The sequence below is a fragment of the Zonotrichia albicollis genome, chromosome 6 (assembly GCF_047830755.1).
Source record: "Zonotrichia albicollis isolate bZonAlb1 chromosome 6, bZonAlb1.hap1, whole genome shotgun sequence".
In the NCBI taxonomy this organism is placed as follows: domain Eukaryota; kingdom Metazoa; phylum Chordata; class Aves; order Passeriformes; family Passerellidae; genus Zonotrichia; species Zonotrichia albicollis.
This window is the reverse complement of record NC_133824.1, coordinates 38,741,917-38,754,217: the sequence shown is the minus strand read 5'-3', so window position 1 is coordinate 38,754,217 and position 12,301 is coordinate 38,741,917. Positions and strand designations below refer to the sequence as shown.

General features: G+C 40.8%; 1 protein-coding gene across 5 annotated transcripts in view; it reads right to left on the bottom strand.

Moving 5' to 3' along the window:
* Positions 1-12,301, bottom strand: part of TSPAN4 (tetraspanin 4) — a 422,379-nt gene that overhangs the window by 48,294 nt on the left and 361,784 nt on the right. For all 5 annotated transcript variants that reach the window (XM_074543280.1, XM_074543283.1, XM_074543281.1 and 2 more), the window contains one exon: positions 5,985-6,059. In XM_074543280.1, coding sequence (XP_074399381.1) covers positions 5,985-6,059 — 75 coding nt within the window. The remainder of the gene's footprint in view (positions 1-5,984; positions 6,060-12,301) is intronic.

Here is a 12,301-nt window from a genome sequence, read left to right as displayed (position 1 = left end):
TTTAAAGCAAGCATTCATTATTTTTCACTAAATTCCTTATGGAATGAAAGATGCGATGCCTCTTTACACACTCCAAAATTCTTCACTGTCATTAGTGTTCTCCTAGCAATATTTCTTTTAAAGACCCATAAGGTGCAAATCAACTTTAACAAGACTTGAGCATATGATTAAATCAGTCACATGGGTTCAAGCATGCACTTAGGTTATGTGCTGAATAGGGAGAGATTTAAACCTATGCCTGACTGCTTTGCTGAAAAGAAGCCAAAGTAAATTGGCTATAATTAAATTCTTTTGATGAAATTTCTGCAACTCCCTATTGTGGGACACCAGTACTGAAATGCTAATAAACTAGTTAAAATTAAGCTTATTACCAAGTAAAATAAACCACAGAGACACTTCAGTCTTTTCTTACTTTATACCACCATTTATATAACATTATTTTGCATTAGAGAAATAAAATACTTGACCAGAGCTAAAACATCTGACTCACAGAGCAGTAATTGCAGTGCATCACCATCCAGGAGGCAATCTATAGATTCCTGCACTGCTACTGCTGTTGATCCTGAAAACACAGCTTTTAGCTATGTCAGCACTCACTGCAAAACCCAAATTCCAGAACACTGCCAGAGAGCAGATATATGCCAGGAAGTGCTTGATTGGTGGACTTGATAATTTTAAAGACCTTTTACAAACAAACCAAATGGAACTTTAACTAGAAAATAAAGCATTAACACACAGACTGTTCAGAAACCATTGCACACATATGCCAGGACTTGCACATCCTCACAGAAATACCAGGGAGAGTTCAAATTGCCTTTGTCCTCTAGAGAGCCTTCCCTGCATACTGACAAGCACACACACTATCCACACAGATTCTGTTCTGAAATTACCTCAGCCCTGCACAGCAGCAAGAACAGCCCTGTTCACTGTGGCAAAGGAGGATACAGACACCCAATAATTCTACCACTAATCAAGAGTTCCAGCAGTGAGAAGGGGATGGTGTAGGCAAAGTCAAATGCTGATGGAGAAACACTGCTAGAAAAGGGCCATCTGACTGAAGAGTGGTGCAGTGACCATTCTGCCAGTTTTGAGGGATTTTCCACAGCTTGTTGTTTTCCAATAAGTTAAGACCATCTCTAAACTGCACACAGTTTGGGTGATCTTGTCTCTTCACTTTAGGCTCTGTTTCCCCAGTTTCAGCAATGTTAACACGCCCTGTGTGTGCATTTTGGACAGCCCCGTGGGCTGTGCTGACTGGGAACATGAGGCACCTCATTACCTGAGGAGACATTTCTGCTGCACTGTCAAAGGCAAACATGGAAAACTTTTAAGCTCTCTTGACAGAAGCCCAATGAGAACAAGTTTCTGCAGTAGAACTGAGCTAAACTTTATATATGAATAATTCCATCAGGTTTTTTGTGAATCCCCCCCTCACACCAGTGAGCAGCTCAGCAGGATCTGATCATTTCTGTGAGCAACTGCAAATGAGTGCAGCAAGTGGAAGAGATTCTGTTTTTCCATTTTCTAAAGCCAAATGTGTAAGAGGTTGTGAGGTCTGAGCTATATTTGAAATCATATCCACTAAATTCCTACCTGCTGTCTTTGTATAGGATGAGGTAAAATATCAATCAGAAATTAAAACAATTTTCAATTCCTTTTCGGAAAAAAAGCAAGAAATGCATCAATCTAGAGAATATATATTTTTATAGGATAGCAGCAAAAGCTATATTGGAGCAGCATGGAACACAAGAACATTTTCACACATTTCATGAAAAACAGAAGTAGCCATTATTTTTCAATCCTCTGGGGGCTATTCTGTGGGCCATTTTCAACACAGCTAAGCAGGCATGGAATTTTGGCTGTAACTTTCACAGGGACCCAAGTGAGTTAATGGCCTAATCTTTACTGAAAATTCTCATCATAACTTCAAGTTGCCAATAACAGTAACTGCTCCCATAATCAAATATGATAGTTAATGATTCTTCAGTGCTTTTGTTCTTTTTCTGACTTACGTTACTTATATTGCATGTTATGTTTGACATTTAAAAAGACAAAAAACCAAAACAAAAACCCAACAATTTAAGCCTCCCCACTTCCCCACCAAACACAACAGGCACAAAAGTCAACCCCACATTATGGCAGTTTAGTTATGTTCTTTCATTTGTGGGTATTATATAGCTCTGTCTCTAAAATCACATAAAATGCAGACATTTACTGAAAAAACTCCACCTACTACAGCAGCAAAAAAAGTAAATATGGACTTTTCTTTTTCTATGCTTCCAGGAAAAACATCACAGTAAAAATAAATACAGACACTAAAACCAGGAGGATTATACAAGTTAGAACTGGTACAAGACTGTGCATTTTATTAGCATAATTTACATTCTAGCAGGATCCAATCTGGTGTTGAGAAATACAAGTATCCAACCTCTAGCAGGATAGGGCTCTGCTGCTTTCTCCTTATCACAATAAAATTAAGGTTAACCCTCTCAGTACTCTGTGGATCTGTTATAAATACCCAGAGAGCCCCATACAGAAATGTCAAGCGTATAAAAATGCCAAATGCTGCTTCTCCATTGATGGAATCAAAACAAAACATACAAAAGAGAATATTCTGCCTATAGATAGGCAGCCATGCACATAACCCTTCACACGACTCCAAAAATGTCACTGGAGTTTGGACTGCTTCAAATGGTGGCATAAATGTAGCCCGAGAAAAAAACCTACACTCAGAGTGATAACAACCTGCCTTAGCTCTATAACCACACCAACTCCATTCAATACCCAATCTCGTGGGCTGGCTCTTCTCAAAAATTTAAAAGCCACACTTTAGGAACTCTTATATGAATGCGTGCAAATGCCAACAGGAGTTTCCAGGTGCCTCAGGTGCTCACACTGAGCTGAAGACAGCCTATGAACCAGTCCCTCTGCTGCTTTGGGAACAGCCAGGACAAAACAAAAGGGTTATAGGTTTTTCCTGACAACCATCCCTAGGAATGCATTCCATCACAGCTTATATTCACTTCTGCAGAAGTCAAGAGATTCATATTTTGCAACACAAATAGTCAGGCCAGGTGGAAGAATACTGAACAAGGCGTGAGCTCAGGCTCTGCCAAGGAGTTGTAACAGTGCAGTTACATGAGACAAGGCACTACACCCCTTTTTCTTCCTACACTGTGGACTCCTGAGTTGTCTCCAAGTCCCCCTCTCTTCACAATATCACACTGGATGGCCAGCTCAGAGAAAGAGTTTTCAACTTCAGGGCAGCATTTATCTCATTAGATCATTTATCCATCAGGAAAAGAAAATATTACATTCTAGGGCATAAGACCAAGTTGGCTGCTTAAAAGCTCAGAGAAGACCAAGTCGGTAGAATTAGAGGCAGAGGCAGTTTTTGGGCTTCTCCCAAGCTGACAAATGAGAACAATTGAGAACAGGTCAGTTGAGGCTGTTCTGAGTCCTAGTTTACCTCCACAGCTGCACACCCTTCCACAGCAAGTGAACAAAAGCCCTGCGCCAAAAAACTATCTGTGAATGGCTCTAAAGAACTTTTTGCCATGATGCTTTTTAGTAACAAACACAGCACTAAAGCAACAGCCCCAGCAATGGATACAGAGAGGCTGCTTCACTGCCTGGGAGCCCACACACATGGATGCACACCCTCCCTGTGGCTGGTATTGCTCAAAGTGATCATCTGCAGAGTCCTCTTCTCCTGCACACAAAACTAACCCTACTTTCTTCTGATGGACAGGTGTCAGTGTAGAATGTTCATTCACTGATTTTCCAAGGATCTACATTAACTGAATTACTGGGTGGACTTGTCTGGGCTCACTATTTCCCACACATGTGGCAATATTGTTTTTCACATCAGGAAAGCCAGCACACAAACTCTACACATGCTATATGAAAATACTAGTTTTAGGCTGCTGCTGGATTATTTATTCTGCAGTAGGCAGGACTGCAAGTGTAACATAAACTATTGATTTTCTCAGTATAAGATTTAAAGTCATACAGGAACATTAAGAGCCTCAAATTTGATCATCTGCAATACCCAGACTACAGCAATTTGTTAACTCAGTAAAACTGCACTAGAACTGGAGCCCATATTTCAGACTCTGTTTTGATCTTACAGACAACTGCAGGGTACTACCTCCTGCAGTATGTGAGTCAAAGGAAAGTTAATTTCCTGATCTCTTTATTAACAATCAATAAAACCCACTGCAAACCAACAGGCTGAAGGAGGGAGGGAATCCATCTGATACTTTTTCACTGTTTTAACCTCCGAAGAGCGAGGATGAATATTCTCTGTGACACACCTGCCAACCTAGTAGAACTGACTGCATTATGAATAAAAATACTTCATTGGTTTCTTTTCTTTCCTCCATAACCACACATTTACTGATCTATCAGCCTCAACACCAGCCAACAACAGGAGTTCTACCAAATAATGAACTGGAAAATAAGAAATATTTATTTTATTAACCTAATCAGAAACATTTCCATTTATTTCTTCTGTGTTCAGGACAGGTCTTTATTTTAGATCTGCCATTATTTTAGAAACTACTATAATTACTCTTTGTAAGACCACCTAAGCAGAGGATCTCTTTCATTTCCTAAATTGAATCCAGGTTGTCTCCATAAATCCTTTTCATGACAACTCTATTCCATCTTTCTTGCACTTCTCATTAGTTGTGTAACCAAAACTCAACATTATATTCACAGTGAGGCAAGCCTGTTATACAATGCTATGATAATATTTTCTAACTGATTTTATTTCTAAACATAACCAAGTGTTGTGTTTTGGTTTTGGAGGCCCACTGCATATTAAGTAGATGCCTTTACTCCTGTATGATGTGTAGATCTTCCTGCCAAGAGCTGACAAGTAATTCAGAATCCAATAATGCATACAAGAAATTTTAAATTGTCCCTTCTACTGTAATTACCTGGCAAGTTAATTCCATGTTCCAGCTACAGAATGCTAGAGAACCTAGCTCTTTCAAGTCCTTCAGAAGTGCATCTGACAGTGCCTCACTGATATGATTAATATATAAACTCTCATATCACTAATATACTAGTAATTATATTAATAATTTATGTATTAATGAACATGGTGTTGGTTTTAGTGGTCTTTTTTTTGCTATTGTCTTTCCATTCCTAAAGGAAGTGTTTACCACTCATGTACCTGATGAATGTTAATTCATGGTAAAATTTTGCCACTTTCCCTGTGATTATTAAGTTCCTTCAGTCTTTAATTGTAAGAGACTTCTGATTTTGATTGAATAAGCAGGTGGCACTTAATTATGCCCTTGTTTTGGATTTACTAATGTAAGATTTTTTTAAAGAAAATGATAAAGATAATTCAGGTAGGCAATATTGCCTGTACAACTGAAGGAACAATGGTCAAACACAGAAAATGTGAAAGTGTAAACAAAATCTGTGTTTATTGAACTCTCATGCATTTACCCTGGCTTTCCACTAGGCTCTAAGTACACATGTGCTGCAAGGAGCAGTGTGGAAAGATAATGAATTTTATGCCTCTGCCTGTGCTGAGGACACTTCATTTTTAACAGTATAAATGTGGCTCTTAAACCATAAACATATTTTTTAAAATCATACTCTCTCTGATAGGTATCTCTTCCTACAGGCTCCTAGTAAGGCTTGTTGGCTTCTTTGCTTTTTTTTTTGTGGGGTGTTCTGTTTTCTGTTTGTGGACATTTTTGTGTGGTTTTTGTTCCTTTTTCTTTTGTTAATGACAGATGCACTTGGCAGCATCTGTGACCTTGAGTTGTACACTTGAGCAAGCAAGACAGCCCAGTCCTGCCAGGCTGCTTATGCATTCTGAGAGAGCTCCTTCTGAGAGGAGTGTCTCAAGGAAGACAGAAGCATGATGTGCATACCAAGCCAAGAGCTTTATGATTTATTTATAGGGAAAAGGGGCATATAAATTTGCTGAAGAGGAAAGAAAAATGAAGAATTTGACTTACCTTGTCGGTGTAGACGAAGAACAGAATCACAACAGTGAGCTCCAACAGAAATATAATTAACAGCATGATAAAAAACTGTCAAGAGAAGAAAGGACAGGGGATAAAACAAAAGCAAAAGCAATCAACATCTATTTCAGGTTTTTCTGGGTGCACAGCAAGTACATTCAGCAGATCATGCAGAATGGGGAATGGGAGTCATACAGGCAGCAGGATACAAAGCTGCTGCAACTGAAAAAGCAGATAAGGGCTAGTGAGGCAACACCACAGTGTCTGGGCATAGGCATGGCTCATTTATAGCACTGGTTTCAGCAGGACAGCCTAAAACCCCACCAAGAGCAAGCCAGTACTCTCTTTGACAGCAAACCTGGAGGAGTCTTTCCATGATAGGTTTTCTTTTTTCTTTTTTTCCCCACTGGATATTAGTGATGACATCCAATGATATCCATGAAATTCACAGCTTAACTTCCCATGGCAAGAGAAGGTAGCCTGGGCCATAACGTCACAGCTCCTTTCCAGGGTAATGGTGGGATCAAGGGGGAAGTGAAAGGTGTACCAAGTTAGCTTTATGAGCAGTTTCAGAGAGCTACACAAATAACCCATGAGTTTCAGGTGAAAGGGGCTGATTTGTACCGAAGACATCAAAGCAAAGTTGGGCCACCTCTCTTTCTTCTCATAAGCCATGGAACTGCCTAAGACCCAGGAGTCAAAAGCTCAAAGGACTGGATAAAAAACTTTTAACTCAGGGATTTCAGGTAGGTTCTCTAAAGCCCTCAGCTATTTTTTGATTGACTTCAGTGAGAAGAACTGCTGGCAATGCCCAACACTTCTGGGAAACCACATCCTTTGCTTTTGTTACCACACTGGATGGGTCTGCAGCAGCGTCAACACAGCACTTGCAGACTCCACAGTGAGCGCTATCAGAGCATTAAATGAAACTGAGTTTTGCATAGATAGGTAAAGGAGAGAGTAATTTTGGAAACTTTTTAGGCTGAGGCAAAGGTCCAGCTCCCTATAACATAAAATTCACACACTTAGCAACCTGTAAGGGTGCAACACCGGCTTAATTGGAATCCCATCCCCATGAGAAAAACTCAATTACTGTCTCTTCAACCACAAGGCTGCAAACCTATAAAAGTTTTAATAGCTACTAAGCCTTTATCAGAATTTCTGCACTGCCTGGTAAGCCAAAACCAAACCTTTGAACCTATGGATTTATGTGACTGAATGGAGGGCAAAAAGTCACAAAGGGGAAAATACTTTTCTTCCCTGGTACAATTACTGTGTCTACAGAAGTCATTGCATTTTGCTCCATGAATCTTAAATTATTTATTTTCAGATTTTCATCACCAGTATTTTCACACCTGCCTGACCCTAATACTGGATCCTATTACTGCCCAGTTTTGAATCACAGACCTCATTTATGCCCATGATCCAAGCTGATTTCCATACCATTACCATCCAACACTGACCTTCTGCATGGCTTTGCAAACCTGTCTTGGTGCAGCTTGCTTATTTTTTACAATTTTATCCTGCTGCATAGCATTAACTGAAACAGGACAAGGCATATTCTTTTTTTGCAAAGATGCACAGACACTTTGCTCTATTTGGCTGTAGAGTACTTTTTTGCTCATCCATAAAAGCATCACTTATCCAAAATGTGCATGCAAACACCATTTTCTCCCTGTGAAATTCCCTGGCATAGACAGGATTGCATGAGACAATTTCTAGAACAAAGGAGAAAGACTGTTTGTTACCCATTATATACAGTGATCAGCATTTCCTACCAGAGGACCTCAGTTTCGTCAGCTTATCATTTTGCCAAACCTTAATTGTCTGTGCTGATATATTCCGTGCTTGTTTCTGTCGAAAGGATAAAAGCTTTTGGAAGAACGTCAAAAATAGCACTCCAATTACTTCTAAGAATGAAGCAGGGAAAAGTATCCTATTATTCCCAGGTTAAATTTCTGGTGCTTTAATTTGAAATCCTCTCATACTGCAGTGTTTAGAGCAGGGGCCTGACACAGTGCAGCTCCATTTCAGGCACAGAAATTTCAGCCTTTTGTCTTACCCAGCTACAAATTGATGTTGTGGGAAAGTTATTCGCTTTCAAGAGTCTGAATTTCACACATCACACAGATGAGAGGGCTCAGCAGCTAAAGCCTGCAATCTGTACACCCACATGCTCACACACAACCAGGCAAGCCACAAACCATCCCACAAATCTTTTCTGCACCAGTGGTGCCTTTCTGCCATCTCCCCAAAGCCAATAACCTCCAGCCCCACTTCACAGGACATGGCCTGGAATGGGAGGTATGCCCAGGAACTGGAATAAAACGTAAGGATCTGTTTTTCCTGTACTCTCAAGAAAGTTTTTCCTCTCTACTCTGCATGCAGCATCATGGAGAGAGTACAGATGAAGCCAGGGAATGACTGCAGGCAAAATGCTACCCCAAGTAAGAACATTTTAAACAGCAGATGGGGAATGGTTTGGCTTAGGATATGATCTGGCTACAGGTTTTTCTAAAACTGGACCTATAAGCAACAGACAATCCAGGCAGGAGACACTTGTGTACATGGATACCCAGGAAGAATGAGGACTTTGAGGGGATGGTGGCCTGGGAGGACACCATGCTGGAGCCATGGGAAAAAAAGAGCAAGAAATAAAGAGTGGCCATAAAAGAAAAACATCTTGCACTGATCCCCATGACTGAGTATAATGTGCAGGGAATGAACTAGAGACTGGCAAAGGGGGAGGAGAGGTGTCTGGAGGGACGTTTCTCAAAAAGAGGTGTTTCCTCAAGTATGTCATTATTTCTTAATACTAGGAACAGTAATTAAAATTTCATCTTAATTGGTAACAAATGCAGTGAAATTTCACATCTCAAGAGTATTTCCCCCTACAACACCAACTCTGCTAAAAGCTACCAGCTTCAGACTTGAGCAGAGAGCTGCTCTTGCCAGCTGTGCCATTGTGTCCAGTGAAGGAGGTTGGACCTTCTGGCAAGACCCTGACAGTGCTCCTGCCTTCCTCAGGTCATACTAGAGAAATAGGCATGACACTGACATCAGAAAAAGATGCTAAAATTGTGGAGTCAGGCACTCATAATTTAGGTAATATCAGAATAAAAATCCTCTCAGTGATGGTGATGTATCATGTCTAAGTCTTTCCCTACAGACACTAAGAGGGTCCTCCAAGCTGGGAATTTGGTTTCATGCACTGCAAATGTGGAAGCCATACAGTACAACTAATGTACATGGTTCAGAAAGTCAAAACCTAGATAAGGATTATCCTTTATCTCTATAGAAAAATATTTTGGTTTTATATAAAAGTACAAAGTAGCTAATTCTATCTTTTTTTTTTTTTTTTTTTTTTTTTTACATTTGGAAGCATTGACAGAGCCCCCATGGCTATATCACAGATAACTAACAAGTATTAGGAATCCCCACGTGTACAGACAGTGGAGACCTGTGCTGTATCTTTCATTACAAACGTTAATTAAGTGAGCTCAACCTCAACGCAGAGGCTTCACCCTCATCACCTGGCAAAAGCTCCAAGCACTTGCATGTCAGCTCATCTGTCATCCCCCTTCTAAAGAAGAGCTGTACCTGAACCCAAACCAACACCTTGGAAAGCAGCAAGCAAGGTTTCAGCCTGTGCTGGCTGCACAGCAAGGCCTGCACACTGCAGCACATCCTGCTATTCACCAGATTAAAGTGCAGGCATGGACACATGCACAGCCTGCTCTTCTAGTCCACAGCACCTTCCAACAGATCATTTTCACTTCCATCCTCAGTATCATCCCAAAGGGAATGATACCCAATCTAGGTCCAGACCCAGCTTGGCACATACCATTCCAATTTAGAAGGAAGAAACATGAAATCACTGAAGGCTCACAGCACCTAAACCCCAGCACACCCGCTGGAAACTCTCACAGTTGTTTTTCAATGGAGTCCTCTCACTGCGGTGATAAATACTGAGAAGAATAAAATTGAGTTTTGTTTGGTTCACTGGGGCTGTAGGCTATTGGTATAATAAAGATTTATGCATGGAGAAACAACAATCCCAAAGCAAAGCATTCATGTGAAACTCCATAAAAAAAGATTAATCTGACCTTGTACAGAGAAATGCTTTACCATACTACTTGTCAAACAGTGAGATGCAACGCAGCAGAGGTTCAGTGGAGAGGCCCCTACTGCTCAGCTTTTCACAAATTACACCTGAAATAACCCCACAGAAGCTTTGATGAGGAGGGAGGTAAGGTAACACCCTTCTGTCTACCACTGCTGACTTCCAACCCCTAAGAAAACTAAAGCCAGTTTCTCAGCAGCTACCTTTATATTCCAGAAAGCCTTTGACTTTCCCACAGATTCTCATTAAAGGTGTATGAAAAAGGAAGTATGCAACTGTTACCAATCCTGCATCATGGATATGTATCACCCTCCTGCTATCAGAGAGAAAAGTCTGCTGGAGGAGACAAGGATCCAAGTTTCAACTCCATTCCCATTGGATCTGTACCAGGCTTTTGATTCACTTCCAGTTTTGCTCATTCAGGCCGTTGATATCAGTTGGAGAATCAAGAACTGTACCCTGTGTACATCACTTAAAGCACGTTTCCATTGCTGTTCACACAGGCAGAGAACAGTGAGTTAACTGTATTTCTCTCCCAAACAAACAGGATTCCCTGGTTTCTCAGATGCTCCAGACACTTGTCTCGCTGCATGATGACTGACATCAGACTCTAATGCACAGGACTGGGTCATCATCTTCCCCAGTGCCTCTCCCTCCCAAATCTTCTCAATAGCAGGATCATGTTGCTCAAATTGCCCATCTCTCCATGTCAGGAGTAGCTGACCTTCTCTCAGTCTCCCAAAGGCGAAAGTGACCCAATACAATGGAAACCAAGGTGTGATTGTCTTGCTAGCCTGTGAGACTAAATGTGATATAACTCATGGCAAACTCCAGACTGCTCTGATTCCGCTGCTTGCTGAAGCAATGCTTTTAGTTTGATGGGGGCTGTCTCAGAAGGGGACAGTAGGATCTCAGTGTGCCAGACCTGTTTCCCAACTTAGCTCATGACAGGAGACAGAAGCTTCTTGCAAAAAATTATTCAAATCCTCTTCAACAAACATGAAAGTAGTAAGAAGACCCGAGAGCCAGCTGTTCCTTTTGAACAGTGATACATTCCAAAACAATTTTAAAGTTCATGGCCTAGCAAATATATTGCTTACACCAAACTGCATACAAATTAGCATAACCTTCCTAAGAAACTGAACAAATAACTTCAGCAGACAGTCTGTGCTGTTTTCCATCACATTTAAACAGCCTGCAAGGTGGACAGTTGGGCTTCTTTTCTGACAGACACTATGAAGTACAACACACGAGCAGGGAGGTGGCTCCTGGAAAATGCTCTAGCAAAGTAACTGCCTTCCACCTGCACCAGCTCCCAGGATGAAGGCACAAAAACAAATGGAGAATTTACAGCCAGTCCTTCCTCTGCAACATTAACCGCAAGTTTGGTACGGTGATGATATAAATGATACAAGCCTTTTGCCTTTCGGTGAGGCTGGATTACAAATCCTCACTGATCAGCTTTAATTTCAGCACTACATTTCACTTCCTAATGAATATACACCCCAGTAGAATATATTACAGACAATTCTTTGGGGTAAAATAGTTGGTCTTAATGGTCTGGAAGGATTATTAATTCATCTGCCTGGTCCTGATATGATATACACATATATAACTTTGGTGCTCAAGAATTAACCAGCTCTGGCTACTGGAAGACAGAGTCTCTCAGAATCACACAGAGGGTGTCAGTGACCTTTGGGGACCACCTGGTTCACCCCTTCCTAAAAGCACATTCAGCTACACAAAGCTGCACAGAGCTGTGTCCAGTCACCTTAGGAGCATCTCCAAGGATGAAGATGGACAGTCACCCACAGACTCACTGGATACCTTTTTCCAATACTTGACTATACAATGAAAAAAAAATAAATATTCTGCATCTCTAATTGGAATTTCCTTTGGTTTTGACCTGTGCCTGTTATCTCTTGTATAATCCCTGTGAATCCTTCCAAAAGCTCTATTTTCCTTATATTGTACTACAAGGAGTTGAAGACATGAATAAAATATACTCCCTGCTTTAATTTCTTAAGACAGAACAAAGCCAGCTCTCTCAGTCTGTCCTTGCACATCATGTGCCCCACAATCCTCACAGTGGCTCCCCACTGGATCCCTTCCCTTCAGGTATTCATGTGTTTCTTCTACTGGGGAGCTTTAAATTGAGTTAAGCATTTCAGACGTTGCTTTTTCTTAT